Source organism: Scatophagus argus, chromosome 20 (assembly GCF_020382885.2).
Source record: "Scatophagus argus isolate fScaArg1 chromosome 20, fScaArg1.pri, whole genome shotgun sequence".
Classification (NCBI taxonomy): domain Eukaryota; kingdom Metazoa; phylum Chordata; class Actinopteri; family Scatophagidae; genus Scatophagus; species Scatophagus argus.
The window spans coordinates 1,077,456-1,094,958 of NC_058512.1; the positions used below are offsets into that span (position 1 = coordinate 1,077,456).

General features: G+C 44.1%; 1 protein-coding gene across 2 annotated transcripts in view; it reads left to right on the forward strand.

The window, feature by feature from the left end:
• grk3 (G protein-coupled receptor kinase 3) overlaps positions 1–17,503 on the forward strand; it is a 45,448-nt gene that overhangs the window by 4,628 nt on the left and 23,317 nt on the right. Inside the window, exons 1-2 of one of the 2 annotated variants that reach the window (XM_046375542.1) lie at positions 4,209–4,233; positions 8,581–8,657. In XM_046375542.1, the coding sequence (XP_046231498.1) occupies positions 8,594–8,657 (64 nt within the window). In that variant the 5' untranslated portion in view covers positions 4,209–4,233; positions 8,581–8,593. Of the gene's footprint in view, positions 1–4,208; positions 4,234–8,580; positions 8,658–17,503 lie in introns of those variants that run through there. The other variant, XM_046375541.1, reaches the window with a different exon arrangement.

Below are 17,503 nucleotides of genomic sequence, written 5' to 3' on the forward strand. Positions count from 1 at the left end.
AGGCTTGAAACATGCTTTAAAAAGTTAGCAGCTTGCAGCTGCGCTCACTCACATTGGTTGGAAGTGGCAGATTTAAACAGCTAACTGACAAATAAAAGCTGTATACAGAATAATATTTTTGCCCCTCTGGGCAAATACATAACATGTAGCTTAAGTGGGTTTCTGTGAACGTCTGGAAACAGTGTCACAGCAGTGAAAATGAGTCACGTTTATGTTATTTTAAAGTGTTGTGAATACGAGCAGACTGCAGCTGCCATTGGCTGAATGAAGCAAGGTGCAAACTTCACAGATGCCTTTCAAACCCACTCAGTATTTGATATTAAAACAAAGGTTTTTACACTTTGACTTTGAGAAGCTTATGCTATTACCGTGGCAGCATTTTATTTTGAAGGGGTCATGTTTAAACATGGAGCCAAAGCTGCGGTGACCGAAAACCTGCTCAGTTTTGCTTCAGGAGTGCTGGTGCGACTGTTGGGTAGTGAAGCACAGCAGGTCCGAATTGGACCGGGGCGTTAGAGTGGACGGATTAGGTCCGTTTTTGCGTCTGAGCTGCCGAGTGTAATGTTGTCATACCAGATGATGAAATGACGGTAAAGGCACAGGTTGTAAAATAAAAGTATTTCCCTGATGTGGGGAAAACAGAACCTGTAAGTGTGGTGAAATGGGTCAGATATCAGTTTATAACCTCTTTTGGTTGCATTTGTGACACAGTAATTGAGCTAATGTGAGGGGCAACCTAAAGAGATGACCTTTTAGTTATTTATTTTACAACACTGAGTTGCTAACCCCACCTTTAGCATTGTTAGCCTTTAGCAAAACAACCAGAACAAAAAACCTCCCAGTCTGCTTTACTCTTAGTTAAGGCTTAATATTTTAATGGCTTTCTGTTTGTACTCTGTGTGCTTCTTTTTGTAGCGATGCAGATTTAAAGTTGTTTCCTTCATTAATCTGCTATGATAACAATCAATAATTGATTGGTTAATGAATAAGTGAAATAAAATAGAAAATGCACACTTCCTCAACCAAAGCTTTAAACAGCTAACATGAGCTGTTTCAAGGGCAGTTGGAATTTTTTAACATATATTTAATGAGCAGTAGTAAATGATTTAAATCAGCAGTAACATCAAAAATGCTCCCATTGTGCCATTGTTCATTCAGCAAATGAACCATTCTACATTGAAAAGACTGAACATAGTAATTGTGTGCTTGTTGCAGGTTCTTTTGGAGGATAAATTAGATCAAAATAAACAAAAGCAGAGCCTTAAACCACCTGGCATTAACAAAAGAACTTTGGCTTACATATTCCTTCAGTATATCATGTAGAATAATAAGATGGGGCAATAATTATGGGTTTTATTTTGAAGGTCTCTATGTTGCTGAGGTATTTACTGAAGTTGGTGTGCTAACCAGCTAGCAGTGGCCAATCCTGTCTGTAATACCACTTTGTACCTCTAGAGGCAATAGTCAGACAGCCTGCCCGTAGTTTCAGCCGGGAGCTGGTGGTCGCTGGCTGTTGGGTTTAGCCCTGTTGACCGGCCCCATGACTGAGGTTGTGATCCAGGCACAATCCAGCCACAGCTAACTGAGCTAATGTTAGCTGTAGCTACAGCAGACTGTACAGTGAGCAGCAGTTGGCAGTTACTCTGCCAAATGCTGCCTCCTCTACTTTTGAAGCTACCGTCAAAGTGGCCATATTTTCTAAGTTGCCTCCTCAAACCCCTGACAGCTAGATGGCAGTGTTGTTGTCTGTCTTCAGCCATTTGACTTTTCTGATCCAACATGGCTTCATCAGCTCTCACGAAAAGAAGTTAACCACATATCGCGTGCGTTAACGCAAAGAGCACAGGCCTGCGAGACAGCGTGTTGGCAGTGTCATAATCAATGGTAAGCAGTGCATCGTATCACCAGATTGCTGCCAGTCCTCAGCCTCGCGGCCTGTGCCAACTCCTCTAATGTTGAAACGATAGTTCAGAAAATATGCAGCAGGTCAGCCAGTGCAACAGTGTGACTCATCGTGTTTTTATTAGTTTTTAGACAACAGAAATCAGACTTTGATGCACACGCAACGTTAAGAAGAAATAAGAAAAGTGCTGAATGTCACCAGTCTTCTCCTTTAAACAAAGAAGCCCTTGAACTAACCGTTTCATCGACACAATGATTTTAACACCAGAGAGCCTCACTGCTCTTCACAAACATACAAATCAAAGACACTGACTTGATTTGATTACTGCGGGCCACTAACTGCGCCAGTTTTATTAAATCTTTAAATCTGCCTTAAATTCCTCCGTCGAGCCTCTTGTGAAAACATTCAGTCGAACTCGAGATGGCATGGTATCGATCAGTATTGATCAGCTCAGTGTTGGTGATTGCGCTCCTCTTCACACACGCTGTAAAGTTGTCAGTGCTAAGTTGCGGCTGTGCGTCTGTCGCTTTTTTGAGACTCTAACCAGGATTATCTTGTTTGACAGTGACACTGTATACTGTGCTGATTGGGTTCACTGCTCCTCCTCAGTCAACAATCCAGGTTGCGAAATACTGACGCTGGAAGTTAATCCAAGGATTGGCAACCATGTGCCACTGGGGTGCTGACAGTATACTGGAGACAACAGCGGGCCATGTGACTGATTAGCACATTAACAACCAGAAAGCAGGAAGTAATCACTGAGATCACCTCTTGTGGTGTTTGTGTCGTTTGAAACTGCATCAGCCTGAGGTGTTTATAAGTCTATGAGTGAACCTGTACGAGTTCAGCGTATTGCTGTTGTGAATGTGGTTTATTAAGTGATTTCATGTTGGGTATGAGTTTTATTATTTATTGCCTACTATAATACAGGAGCTGCAGAGATAAAAGCCTCAGCTAATGGACTTGTAAAAGCGCCATTACTCTGCTGTTGAGTAAATCTGTCAGCAAAGCAAGACTCACAGTAATGTAAAAATTTACTTAAAGCAGGTCACTTAGGTCGTTATTATTACAGTAATGTGTCCAGTGTAACAGGAAGAAATGGCTGCGTTATGTTCTTTCTGTGAAGCCTCATCACACGCATCACGCTCGAGTGTTTCAGATGGCTCCAGAGGAATGACTTTAATTTGGACGGATTGTGAAAGATCTGAGAATAATACGGACAACACCAGAGATGAGCGAGAGGGGAAACTCATTTCTGAAAATAGTTGAATGTGATAAAGACTGCAGAGATTGTGTGCAAACTGACAAACTTTTACGTATGCATGGCTTTAGCAGTAGCTGTGTGTGTGGGGGGTGGCGTTTAAATGTGGCACTTTGGAGATAGCGTGGTGCTGCCACATTCTCGGCGGGCCAAGGCTGTGTCCTCTGGCAGTGAGGTGAGACTTTGACGGCAACACTGGAGGCGTGGGGGAGGACAGCTGGACGTCTCGCTGTAGAGACGAGACATGACAAAGTTACCCAGGAGGAGGAGAAGCAAGTGAAATCAGAGACTGTGAGTAGTTTCAGTGTCACACTGATTGGATGGCCAGTGGACAAAAACGTGCTGATTGGCTTTGCAGCTGAGGTGTAAAAACACACTCTGATAAACTCATGCGGTTTCTTTTTACACGCACAAACATGGAGATAAACAACTGCAATCATCTGACGAGCTCCAGACATTAATGAGGTTTGCTTCCATAATTTCTCATTTTAATATCTGCTCAGAGGTAGATAATATTACATTGCTTATGGAAGTTAACCAAACTACAAAATGAAACAAACAAAAACAAAGGTTTTATTTAAGTTTGGTGTGTCAGGTGTGATATATGGATTAATTTCCTCCATTCCCTTGCAAAGACAGCAGTAGCAAATGATGTCCTGTTGTGAACTTTGGAAATAATTAGTTTTATCTCGCTAAAATAAATTTTGACTTTGGACTTGGAGTTTTTGAAAAAGTTTGGCTCTCACAAACAGGGAAAAATCCTTGAATGTAATCCAAATGCAAACAGTGTAACAGGAGTAAGACGAGTGCAGGCTGATCTTTGTCAGGAGATGCTGGGTTTGAACACAGTGAAGAGCCGCGCAGCATGTGAATATTGATTTAAAATTCGAATGTCATCACGAACGAAGCCGTTGGTTACAGCATTCGGAAATTTACTGTAATTGAAGATAAAATGAGTGTAATATCGATTCTCATAACTTTTTAATATTATTCTGCAGCACCGATGGGGCTCTCAGCAGCGTTAGCTGTGGACGGCCCCCTCAGGATGGAGCAGTGACTCATTAGAAAGGTACCAATGGGCCCGTTTGACCTCTCTGACCTCATATTTTAGTGGCTCTTTTCTGTCCATTTGCAGAAGTCAGGCTTTAGCGGCGTCAACACTGAGCTTCTCGGCTCCACATGCTTTGTTGGACGTCAGATCAGCATGGAGGAGGCAGCTTTTGAGTTCTCTTTTAATTATATTTGCCTCTTCACCTCAAGAGCAAAAGCACAATTGCAGCAGAGGTATTCACAGATAAGCTTTTCATTTCGAAATTTGTGTTCCACTATTACTACCACTGCTGTCCAGAGCCCACACTGAGACGGCATCGCGTCCTGGAGAGCTTTTGTTTCTGCGTTTTGAAAACAAAATACTGGTGTGTATTAGACGGTAACAAAGACATCTGCAGTGAACCTAAAGAATTGTTTTATTCTCAGAAAACGATTACGTGATTGAAAACTGCTCGGTTTTTCTCTCCATTCACACCCCGAGTCCTGCACTTGCTGAGTCAAGCAGTAGCCAGAAAAACAGGTTTCCAAGTCCAACTAGTTTTCCAGGTGTAGAGAGTAACTGCGTGTCTCCAGGCTTAAATAAGCTGAAATAAGTGTTCTTCCCTGCTGCTCGGTCGCGTTTGAGTCGTCTGTTTGGACAGAGGAGGAGGTGCTCGTTGTCCCAACACATTGTGAGGGACGCACAGTAGAGATCAGCTTCACATAAATTTAAACAGGTGGCGTGTTATCAGCACGGTTTAATTACATGTCCACAGGCACAGCTATTGAAATGTCAGTGGCATCCTGTTAATATGTTAAATATTTACACACGTGAATACTTCCTGTAGTGTTAAACAGTCACCAACACACTGTTGTCACAGTGTCATTGTGGAGATAAGTTGTGTCTTTACACTAACTGGTCCTGTTGGAAACACTGAACGATTCCTGTTTAAAGAAAACGCATCACATATTCGGTTAGAAATGACGAGTTATTTCAGAATAGACCCGTGACTGCTGGGCCGGGAGCAGCTCGAGTGAGCCATCAGCCCTGTGGCACATGGAGCCCCTTTCCACCCACCCGGAGCTCAGTACTGTACCAGCACCAGGATCACTCTGCTTGAGTACAGACCTGGATTAGTTTTTCAGAATTCTGTCATTGCAGCCTGAGCAGCTGTCCTGTCCATGCAGCAAATAAAACTAACGCCCTGTATGAAATAAATCAGGCTTTTTGGGTATGCGCTGACATGCAGCTGAGGCTGCTAGACGCGTATTTAGGTCAGGGTCTCCCACCATCACGGTGCTGCTTTGTCATCGCAGCAGCAGCAGCTGTCGGCGCTTTAAAAAAGGTCACCTAGGAGGCAGCAGTAGACTAAACTAGCATTGTTAGCTTTTGGCTCGTTGTTCGAGTTCTCATCTCGCTGTGCTAACAGCTGCTGAAGCAGATGTAATGCAGGCAGAATTATGTAACGGCAGCCAAAAGGAAGGTGCAGCGTGTGTTCTTATGGACCTTGTCTGTCCAGCCATGCGGGGTGCGTGCTGTATAGAGGATACCAGTTCAGGACACAAGCACAGACCAGTGGCAGGTCTCCTTCCTCAAATCTCACTGACAGGAATAAACCGTCTTGCTCAAGGACACTTGGAAATATCTTTCTGTTCCCTGACCTCCCCCCTGTGGTTGCAGCCTGACCGCCGACACTCCCACCCTGCTCAGGGGTCCAACTGCTGTGGGTCGAGAGCTCGTAGACTTGTCTCGATTGGGGGTGTGGCCCGTGTCAGAGTAAACATTATTGGCATTTTGCACAGCTGAGTCCTCCATTGGTATCACTTTAAGGGTACTGGCAGTGGTACTGGTGTCATCGTTTTTTGAACCATTCCCAGCCTTATTAACAAGACACTAATTATTTCAGTAGTTTCCAATTAATTCGTTTGCCAATTGACTGCTTTTTCTTGAGAGAGAATTGTTTTCTCTGCTGTTGCATTGAACACAACACGCTCAAGCGATAGTCTCATGAGTTGTGAATATAATTTAAGTTGGTTTAATGTTGAGTTACTCTTCTGTTGACGGATTAGTTGAAGGTGAGTCGACGTGGCACTGACACATTATCAATAGACTGCAGCTATCAGGAACAGGCTGACATTTCTTTTATGGTGTCACGATGTGGTTACAGAACATATGTTTACTGCAGCAGATCCCTTGGCTGTCAGCGGTTGGAGAGCTGACGGTGTTCTTGGTGTGGGTTTGAATGATGTGGTGCATGTTTGATGGATTATTGTTTCACCTCGGTTGTCTTTTAGATCATTCCATACTTCAGTAGCTGAATAGCAGCATTTGTGCTCCATTCGCTCACATGTGACAGCCCACCACTCGCTCATGTCCAGCGTCATGGCAGTCCCCTGTAGATAATATTGCCTTATTTATCACTGCGTGCCAGCAGTCATTCTGTCACTCAGTCTGCATTGTCACAGCAGGAGCGTCTTTGTTTGGTGCTGTGCTGCGGTCATCTGCCGCCGTGAGCTAACGCTGCTGCTGCTGCTAGCTGAGGTTTTCTTTGGCACGAAGCAGTGAAACCTGCTCACAACGAGCTCTGTGCAGCAGCGACAGTGATATCGTTTCGGGGAACAGCACAGCCGCTTCTCCGTTTGCCTCCATTGTATTGTGTTGGTGACAGAAATCCCAAACAGAAAATACCAGCTGGCTCGATATTCGGGATAGACAGATTATCAGTTATCCTATCTGACATTTGTCACTATTGTCCAATCTTTCTATAAAATATCAATAGTAAATTGTAAGAGTAAATTGTGTGTGGTTACATCCCATTACTGGTTATTCTAAACTTCAAACTGTATCTGTCGGTTCCTCGCAGATGTGACCAGTGCTGAAGTGGGAAAATGTTCTGTGTGACTGAACCGACGTTAAGAAAAATATCCGCCGTGGTAAATTAAATTAGGTCTTTAACACACCTGTGTGTTGGTGACCACAGCTGTCTGGCACAATGTCTCTTTACAGACTGCTGATCCTCTCTTGGCTAACCTCACCAGCCATACACAGTGTCTCTGTGCCAAATGAGACCTGACTGTTGCAGTAAATGTCACCAACTGTCTTCATGTGGCCGCTAAAATGGTAAAGAGGTCTCACACAAATAATCAGCTGCTAATAGTCAGCTGCTAATGATTCAGCGAGGCACACAAACAGGCCTCTTCTAAAAGAGGAAGTGTTGACTTCCTAGGTTCTTGTTCCTGTAGCCGCGGCTGCAGTTGAAATGGTTCATCCAGCACTCGCTCCCACTCTCCCATGAAGTGTGCCTGCAGTGGTCCAGATCCACACAACCTGCTCCGGCTCCTGCTCTGCCGGGCTCCTTTTCGGTGGCACGCAGTCCCAGTTTTGACCTCCTGAACTGAGTTATAGTCGCAGTGCAGCTCCCGGTGCTGTGCTGTTTTTATTGGCTCAGGAAAATGTATAACCTACAGTAACAATATGTCATTGTGTTTCAAAGGAGGAACAAGGTTAACTTTTCTTTTATTGGTGTCTTCACTGTGGAGCAAAAGTCACACTGTCTTTATTCTCCTGTGCATTTGTTTCTGCTAGCTTTTACCTCGAAAACTTGGATAAAAAAGTGGATAAACTTGAATATTTAATAGGCGAATGAGATAACTCAGAAAGACCTGCTTGTTGCGGCCCATTCAGTCTCCTTGTATTTCTAGCCAAGCACCTGTTAACGGGGGTCAGTTAGTATTCATATGATTATGAAGTCATTCAAAAACCACACACACACACAGACACACACACACTGTCTCCTTGAAATGCTTCTCTAGCCTTTAAGATTTTCTTTGGACTTGGTCCTGGAAAGAAAATCTTATTTATGACTGTGTCTGCTGTTGGAACAAAAAAGCAACAGCAGCCATGTTGTCAAATCCAATCAAAATGTAAGTAGTGGAGAAATGATGACCTCGTCGGAAGGAGCCAGGGGTTCTCCTCGCACATGCTCAGTGCGTGCCTGCAGAGGTGTTTGCAGGTGAAGCCTGGCCGCTTTCCTCGGGTGTATGTTGGGTGCTGCTGTGGTGTTAATGGGCCCGTGGAGGGGGTGTTAATTGATTCATTCTCCCCACTCTCAGTCTAATTATCGCCCGTTCCCAGGGTAGCATGTAGCTCTCCAGGTCCCCCCGCAGCCTCCCATGTGTCCCCCTTCCCTCCCTGCAGTCTGACTGTTGGTGGACAGGTGGCTGGGAGAGTCCCAAACCTTGGCTGGGATCACAGACGGAAGGTGGAGGAGGATGAGGAGGACAGGGCAGACATCTCTGAGATTAGGCTACTGTTGCATCTGTTTGTGTGAACTGCTCATGATGGCGTGTGTTAATCCAGCTCTCCTCTCCACCCCTTTGTTCACAGCATTCGCAGCGTGATGCAGAAGTACCTGGAGGAGAGAGATGAACTGACATTTGACAAAATTTTCAACCAGAAAATTGGTAAGTCTCAATATTTTTCTTCCGTCGCAGGACAGTCTCCAGTGAAATGCTGGAGTCTTTGTAATAGAATTACAGTGGAATTACATGGCCCATCTGAGCAGCTGAACGCGAGAGAATTAATGAAATCACATGTTAAAGCCCACTGGTTAGCTTCCTCTCAAATCCATTTTCTTCATGGGCCGACGGACTTTATTTTTTTAATTACTTTATTATTTTGTGGACTTTATCAGCAGTGAGCAGAACATTCAGGTAGCAGACTTCTCAGTTTTACACTGACCTTTGTTTTGATCCATCTAAACAGATGATTTCAGCTGCAGGTAACGCACATGAATGCTTTAAGTTCCTTAGGAAAAGGCCAGAATGGGTCCTGCCTGTTGTCTGGTGAATGTGCTCTCTGTGCTAGTTTGAATTTGAGTTATTTTTAATCCAAATAAATCAGATAATCTGGACTAGGATGAAATGCTGTTGAACCAAAGCGCAGTGTGCTTTCACTTCTGAAGCTGCTCTGTGGCACTTGACAAGTTAAGTGCACCTACACCTACCATATAGCACATCCAGCGCATTGATTGGTTGAGGTGTTGTTATTGGTCTCGCTGGGGTTCTTCCATTACTGCAGCGCACCCACGAAGCTGACTGGACAGAAGCAACAAACTCATCACATCTACACACTGTGCTGCTGAGGGTAAACCACTGAGCTGTTCTCCAGACAGTTTTTATTTGTGCTTGGCCACAGAGCACATGTTGAATCTTTTCTCTTCTTGTCCTGAAGCCCTGAATGTTCCAAATCAGGATCATTTCTTGCCTCATCGTGGTGCTTTTTAGCACGGCTGGAGAAGCCTGCAGTCGCTTCTCAGTGCAGAGTTATTGGCTGCGATCGTGAGGCGGCTTTGTTTGTGTTTTTAGCTTCGCTGTTGTGGATGCAGAATGTCACGTTTCCTGCTTCCTCCTGCCCTGCAGCCGGTAGCAGAGCCTCTGTGCCGGCTCCTCCGAGGCTTTCCATTCTGAGCAGACGGGCTGTGAGCTGGTAGTTGTGCTGTACCAGGGGACCACAGCCGCCCTGCAGGCTTCTGCAGGTTTACTTACAGTTCTCGGTCTCAGCCCCCCTGTGAGAACAGGCTGCGTTAATTCTCCCTCCCTCCTTCTCTTTGTCTTCAGCTCCACCAGACTTGTTGCTCTCTCTTTCATTTTTCAGTATCATCACCTCATACTTCCGCTCTTGTAGTGTGTGTGTGTGTGTGGGTGGGTGTGTGTGCACATGCTTATTAAGACTCTGGTTTGAACCCCATGACATTCACCCATCTAATGATAATTCAGGTGGTGTTCTGCCCTTTCACATTCTGACTAAACAACAGGAAATGATGGGTGCTGTTGCTCCGCTGGAATTTGTCAAATTACACAGACACAGTTTTGTTATATGATTAAACATTCTTGGAGCTGATCGATAGAAGATTAACTGTTTTGATATGAATGAAAAAATGCAAAAATGCCGAACATTTCCAGGTACCAGCGTCCCAAATGTGAGTTGTTGTTTTATGTCGTCGTAAACTGAATCTGTTTGGGTTTTGGGCTGCAGCTTGGACAAAGCAAGCGATTTGATAATGTCACCTTGGGCTCAAGGGAAATGTGAATGTCATTTTTCACTATTCACTGACATTTAATAGACCAAACATTTAATCCATTAATTGACAAAAAAGGATTAAAATGACATTTTTGGACCTAGAGAGGAACAACAGTGCAACAAATGGATATTTTCACAGTTAGGAAGTTTGTCGACGTTTCGTAGTTGTGGTCTGTGCTGTCACAATATGCACTCATCAGATGTGATCAAGAGTTTGTCTCTTATAATCATTTAGCTTGAAAGATGTAAATTTAGGAAAGTCATTTACAAAGACTGATGACATTGAAGTGTTTGCACATTCAACTGTTTTCTGAGAGCTTCTGTCTAATTATTAAGAATCTCTGTGTGGTTAATCTGGACCTGCTTCTCGAACTGTGTGTTGGGTCATTAAATTTCAGGGGACTGGGCCTGGAATGTCCTTGGAAAGTCATTGAATTTGATGTTTAAGAAGATAACACTGTCACCTTTACTTCATGAACTGGTGTCGACTTACAGACTCCCAACAGCCTGAATACATTCATATATGATTATATTGATTTTTGGTGTATAAAATGTCTGAAAACGGTAAAAAGACAAACCTAAAATATTCCAAATATAATTATTTAAAAAGAAAATTGTCACCAGTGTGAAACTGGCACCAGTTTGGTGTTTTGTTCCTGATGTGTGATGTTTGCTGTGAACGCGTCACCGGCCTGCTCTCCTCTCATGTGTCTCACCGCCGTCCTCTGAGCCCGAGTCTGTCCCCTGGTCGCTGCTGGTCTGCTTAGACCAGCTCTCAGCTCTCATTAGCGCCTCTCCCAGAAAACACTTGTTACCAGGCCAGTCAGTGTGTCTTCTGCCTGCAGGACATTTACAACACAGGTAATCAACAAGCAGTCGTCCCCCACTTGATTTCTCTGTTTGGTCTCTGCTGATGTCACGTCGAGCTGAGCACTTCCTTTGTCCTCATGCCCTCATGAAAAGTCAACTGTTGATTTTGCTCTGACCAGTCGCTCACTTCTGTCCACTCACCTGGACTTTTGTTCTGTCGTGATGTTAATCAAAACTGAAGTCCTGAAAATTGCCCGAAAATAAATTGCAGATAAAAAGATAATTCCTTTTTAAAATACAGAGCGAGTTTTTTGTTCTGAGAGCTTGTCAAAGAAAAGCAGTGGAAGATCTGAGAGGGAAACAACCTGCACACGTGCGTCCGTCACAGCTACGCTTGTTGCTGGTGTTGTCTTTAAATCAGTTAGTTTTCCAAGTCTGCTCTGGTTTTGACTGATGGTTCAAATCACTCAACAGAAAAAAATCTTCAGAATTTAAGTTGGTGATTTTTGTCATGTTTTGTTGTTGTTTGTACTGATGCCTTTTTACTGGCCTGTAATTAAAAGAAATGATCTATTATTATTGCTTTTTGCCCAACTGACTACTGGCAAAACCCTCAGTGAGGAACAGTCACTGTCCAATAATAGCTTAGTAACCGTAACCAGGCACAGCAGGTTTATCAGGCTTTGGAGGTCTGCATGTTTCAGTAGTTTACATGGAGCTGGAGTCACTTTTTAAGTTTTTATAAAACTCACAGAGCTACCATTAATTCACTAACCCTTCACAGTTCATCAGATCTGCCGATTGTCACTTCAGCATTATCAACGATTGCAGCAAACATGCGCAGAGCTGGACATAAAAGATGAGAGCTGTAGCACACGGAGCCTGCGTGCTGTGCACATCTGAATGGCAAATGTGTGGCTTTGCATGGAACAAGAGATAGCTGTCCGACGCACTCAAACGCAGCGCCGTGTGCTCGTAGAGCTGCGCATCAGTCCGGGCGCTTCCAGCCATACGAACAGAAACCGCAAACCCCAACCTGCTGATTTACAATGACAACAGGTATCCAAAAATCAACAAGCTCCCCATTAGGGAGACGTCCTGAATGCTGCTTTTATTCATCCTGTATTGGAAATGAGTCGGAGCTGAACAGTTTTATTTGCGTAACATTTCTGAAGTAAGATCACAACACGACCCAAAGGCTCTTTCATGCTTTAATAATCAGTCTGTCTCCATTTTTGCTTTGTCCTTCATCTTGTTTAAAGTGCTGCAGCCGTGGTTTGGATACGGACAAAACCGAGAGACCTCGACACACCTGTTGTATTCCACTGACGCCGGCTGCCATTGTCAGCTAGAATTGATTTTTTTTTTAAAGTCTATTCATTTGAAAATCCTCTTATTTTACACTCTTGTGTGCCCGCTAATTTCATCCTTAGAAACACTGCTCATTGTGTTGTCCAAAATTATTTTGTCCAATGTTCCGGCACAAAAGGAAGGCGCACACACACTCAGAGTTCTTTACTTTGACTTATATCACAGTTAATCTGAGTTCTGGTTCTTTTCAGGGTTACGTGAGCTGTTCCGGGTGGTAGTTTAACCCGTGTTGGATCACATTCACAGTGAATCTGTTTGTGGTATTGTCATGTCTAAAATATGTCTTCTTTTCCGTTCACTCGGAGGTCGATTTTAATCAGCAGATGCAGAAGCTGGGCTGTGAGTTTGCTTTTGATTTTAGTCCTCTTAACATGCTTTGTCCTTGAGCTCAACAAGCCTTGTTGACTGTCATGACAACCAAGGTCAGGAAGGAGATGCTGCAGTGCTGCTGGAATGTTTATCCTCAAGGGTAGACATTCTGTGAGAACGCGGCGGTTTTTAGTCTGCAGAGCCATTTTGCAGCCATAAAATGTCATTTTGAAACACTGACAAGTAGGCGAATTAGATTAGATCGAGTCGGACGAGTTTGTGTACCAGTGAATCACGCTGGAACATCTGAAAGACGGTTTTACGACCAATAATTGTTTCATTTTCTAATGAATGCTTGTGGAGAGCGTCCGTCACAGTTCCCGAGCTCTGCTGTCCGCGGTCCTAAAGGGCGGCGCGAAGAAGCGGTGTGGAGGAGCTCCACCTGTGTTTACCTCAGCCACTCCTCTGCGAGAGGGCCGGCCAGCCACAGTCAGGGCCAGCCAGCCATTATGTAATGGACGCTCTGTATGCTCTAAATATAGCAGGCGTACTGGACTCTGCTTCGTCTTTTGAATACTTTTATATGTTTATGGTTTTCTGCCGTAACTCCAGAGCTGTAGCCACGTTATCACACGCTGGTGCTTTAAAGCTGTGCAAGTCAGTATGTTCACACAAACGGTGGACCAATGACGGCCTGTAACACAGGACTGAGCGACGTGCACAGGAAAGAAAACGGACTGTTTTCAGCATTCTCAACTTCTGGTACAATTCAGTACATCTTTGGAACTTCCTATGGCTTACAGTTATACTTTGAACAGCTTGCTGCCCTGTGCACACACTTGTGTGTGTTTTTACGTTGGTTCATGTCCTGTTCATGCACTGCAGCTGTGACATGCGAGTTTCCTCCCGGGGATAAATAAAAGTGTCTGTCTACTTTTGTCATAAGTCGACTCGTGTTAATTTAATCTATCACTTGGAATGCCTCAGGAGCAGCGGCAGTGTGAACACGTGTAAGTCAGTAACCTTTAAACCTCCTGTTGCTGCTCTGTTTTCTGTTGAAGTAATAATCAATCGGCAGCACTGAGGTGACTGATGTGCAGCGTTAATACATGCAGATTAATCTGTGTTTCAGTCATCAGCTCAGTGGCACGAACACGTGAGCATCACTGTGTACATATACACACTCTAGATATCGTCATATACTTTACTGAACACACTTTATGCATGTGTGTTCAGATGAAAGTTGAGTCTAATCTGGAGCAGGTCATAGAATCAAAACGTCATTCATAAAAACTGACCCAAACAGAATTAGTTAATAAGCGACGACACCGTATGAGGAGGAGAGGATCATTGAGGAGTTGATAGTTGACTGTGTTTGATTTGGACTGAATCACCTCCACCTCTCTTCTGTGCTGCTCCTCCTCTGTTTTCATGCTTTTAGCCATTTCTTCTCCTCCTTCATTCTTTCCTAATGCCCCCCCCTCTCTCTCTTCTTTCTCTCACTCTCGCCTTGGCATTCTCGCTCTCCATCTGTCAGACTTCTGGAATGGATGATGGAGAGTCGTGGGTTGCCTAGCAACTGCGGTTGCCATGGCAACCTGTCCAGAACTGCTGCATTTGCTTGTCGACGGGGAGAAATGAAATTGATTAAAGGAGGAATAAAATAGGTGATGAGAATTGGAAGAGAGGAAACGGAGAGGACGGCAGTGTTAGGAGAGCAATAAATGGAAAGAGCACAGATGATCTCTCGCTCGCTCGCTCTCTTTTTCCCAGGATGCAACATTTCTCCTAGAGGCCAGGATGCGTATGTCAACAGACTGTCCACGCCTCCAGTCCTTCTCACGTCTGTCCTTTATTCATCCATCATGATTCACACCATCCTCACATCAGAGGAATCTGTTATTGCAGTTACAAACTGGATAGCAGGACTGTGATTAAGCCCTGCACATTTTAGATTTTGGAAACACTGTCAACAAGCATTGCCACTATTTCTTTGTTTTTGTGCAACAAAAGCTTGAATGATGAGCAAACACATTACTAATAACCTTAATCATAATAATAATCCTTAAAATTTATTTTGTGTGGCACATTTAACTTGCCAAAAGACTAAACAAAACTGAACAGAAGCATAAACTGCAGCTTGGAAAACATCTGTAAGCTTCCAGAGCTGCTGCAATGCGCACTTAAAGTCGTTCATGTTTTTTTGTCCGTCCTCAGCCTGCTCGGTTGTCATCGAGCTGTGGATGTTAAAACTGTATTTTATTCTGAGCTCTTGAAGGACTTAGATTAAAAAATCATTCTGCAAATTGTTGGAAGCCATGTGATCTGATTTGGAAGGTGGACCTCGCGGTGGGACTTTTCGGTCACCTGCCGTTTAAACCTGGAGTTGGCGTCCAGTGACAAATGAAAGGAAAATCCTCAACCATCACCTATGCTTCCATGCAGGTGACTGAGAGGTTCAGTGCCACATTTTAAGTGAACGCAAGACATTTCTCACCCTTTTTCTGCTCGTGTTATGGGAGTGTGGTGCTTGTTGCATATTCCACCACTTCCTGTCTGTGCTAAAGCAGATTTTTGCTGCTGCACTAAACACATGAAAATGTCTTGTGGGGTTTTTTTTTTTTGTCCTTGAAAATGCAAGTGGACAAATGCAACTGGTTGCTCTGCAGCAAACAGTCTTTCAGCTTTGTTGAACTTGCTGTCAAATTGAGTCATTCACACCAAGGAGGGTTTTTCACCTTCACACTCTGAGGCACTCGGTCTCTCATCTCTGTAACCTCAAGAAAAGAAGGTGTCGGGACGGGGTCGGGGGGGCTCGTGACTTCACGATTAATTTTAAATGTTGAGTTTTCTCACATGCAGCAGCAACAGTTTCCTGCACGTTCTTTCCAATGTTGTGCAGAACAGCCAAATTGTGCTGTTGTCACAAACACGGTGATGTCATTTGGAGCCAGAGTCGGCCCGGAGTCATTAAACACTTAAGAAAAATGTCATATGAATGTATTTCACTCGCTGTTCTCTGAGCTGGTGTGAAGGTGTGTTCCCCCACCCGGCCACCGGCAGCAGACCCCACGACGCCTTACAGGGCTGCTGGTCCTCAGACTGGTTAGCACGGACTGCACAGCTGGTCTGCTGATTGTCCTCTCCACACACCACAGAGACAGATGTCAGCTTTTCACTTTGCTGCCCACTTTCCATTTATTTTCTCTGGCCCATTCTGTTCTCCCCCTCCAGATTTTTGGCAGCAAGCGTGTGTGTGCGTGCGTGCGTGCGTGCGTGTGTGTGTGTGTGTGAGAGAGAGATTTTTTTAATTCACCACGTGTGTCTCAGTCTTTGTCCTTAATTGTTTGAACTGGCTTACATCACCTTTTGTCTTCATCTTTTATGAATATGACCATTGCTGGCGTGTTAACGTTACACCCTCTGCTGGTGACCACATCACTTTCATCTCGTCTTCTGATTGGTAGTAACCCTTGGACGTAATAGGATGTGAAGCAGAGAGGAGCCCTGCCTGCAGGCCTGCGGTCTGTCTCCTTATGCTCATATTCTTATTGTGTTGTCCTTTGTGTCTCATTATGTCTAAACTCACATGTCTAAAGGATATCGCCTGCTCTGTACCGTCTCCACGTCCGGCCGAGTGCGTGGGGGACGCTCACCTCTCACAGCTTGATGTTTTTTTAATCAACTGGAGCCTCAAGGACTTGACAATTTAATGTTAGTACAGTAAGGAAAGCGCTTTGAAATGTCAGACTCTGTTGTCTTGGTTAGCGTATTCAACGCCGCGGGCTCTGTCAACAGTCAGAGATGTTCCAGGACAAGACATCCGCTCTCTAATTTGTTTTAACTTTCGCAAACAGTCCCGTGGTGATGAAGTTAGAGGCTGAAAGCGTGCGAGTCTCGTACCTGCCCTGGCTGAAGGGTGCAGAAAGACTCAGCTGGTGACGTGGTCTCATAGTTGTAAAGGAAGTGTCTTTAAAATTAGCATTTGAAAGCTGACACATTTCTGTTAAAGGTTACATCACTTACACTTAGTTGAGCTGTGCATTGGTTTCTGAAAGCTAAAAAAAATGAGAAAAGTAATTTTATTCTTATGTTGTAATGAAAATGAAAAAAGGACTTGCTGTTCGAGACTTCAGGGCGTCTGATAAACATTTGATGGCAGCTCAGACCTCGTGTTCAGGCTGTGCTCACAGCTTTTATTAATTATCACACCATGTTTTTCTATCTTTTTAACCAGCACATAACAGACTTCAGGGACTTAATTGAGCAGCGTGGGATGGATTAATATTCAGTCAAACAGGGACAAGTTTGCACGTGAGCTTTGCTAAGACAAGGTGGGGAACCTCAGGCCATCACGGTGCGGTATCTCATTTGAAACCAGCTTTATGAATTTGCAATTCAAAAGAAATGATCAGACTTTAGCGATTAGCTTTTTTGAAGCTAACGTTAGCTGTAGCCTTTACTCACCATCAGACAGCAGAGCAGGAGAATACGTAACATTGTTTGCTGACCCTGATGTTATACTTGAATGAATGTCTGCCACATTGTGCAACACACACACACACACACACACACACACACACACACACACTGTGGTCTGCTTGGTGCTGGCTTTCTTCCACCAGTAAAGGTCAGTGTATGTATAATGCAGCACAGTCATCCTCAGTCTCACATGACCCTTCAGTAAGAAGAAACTTTATTTCCTCTCTTCTATCTATACACCTACCTATATTCAAGG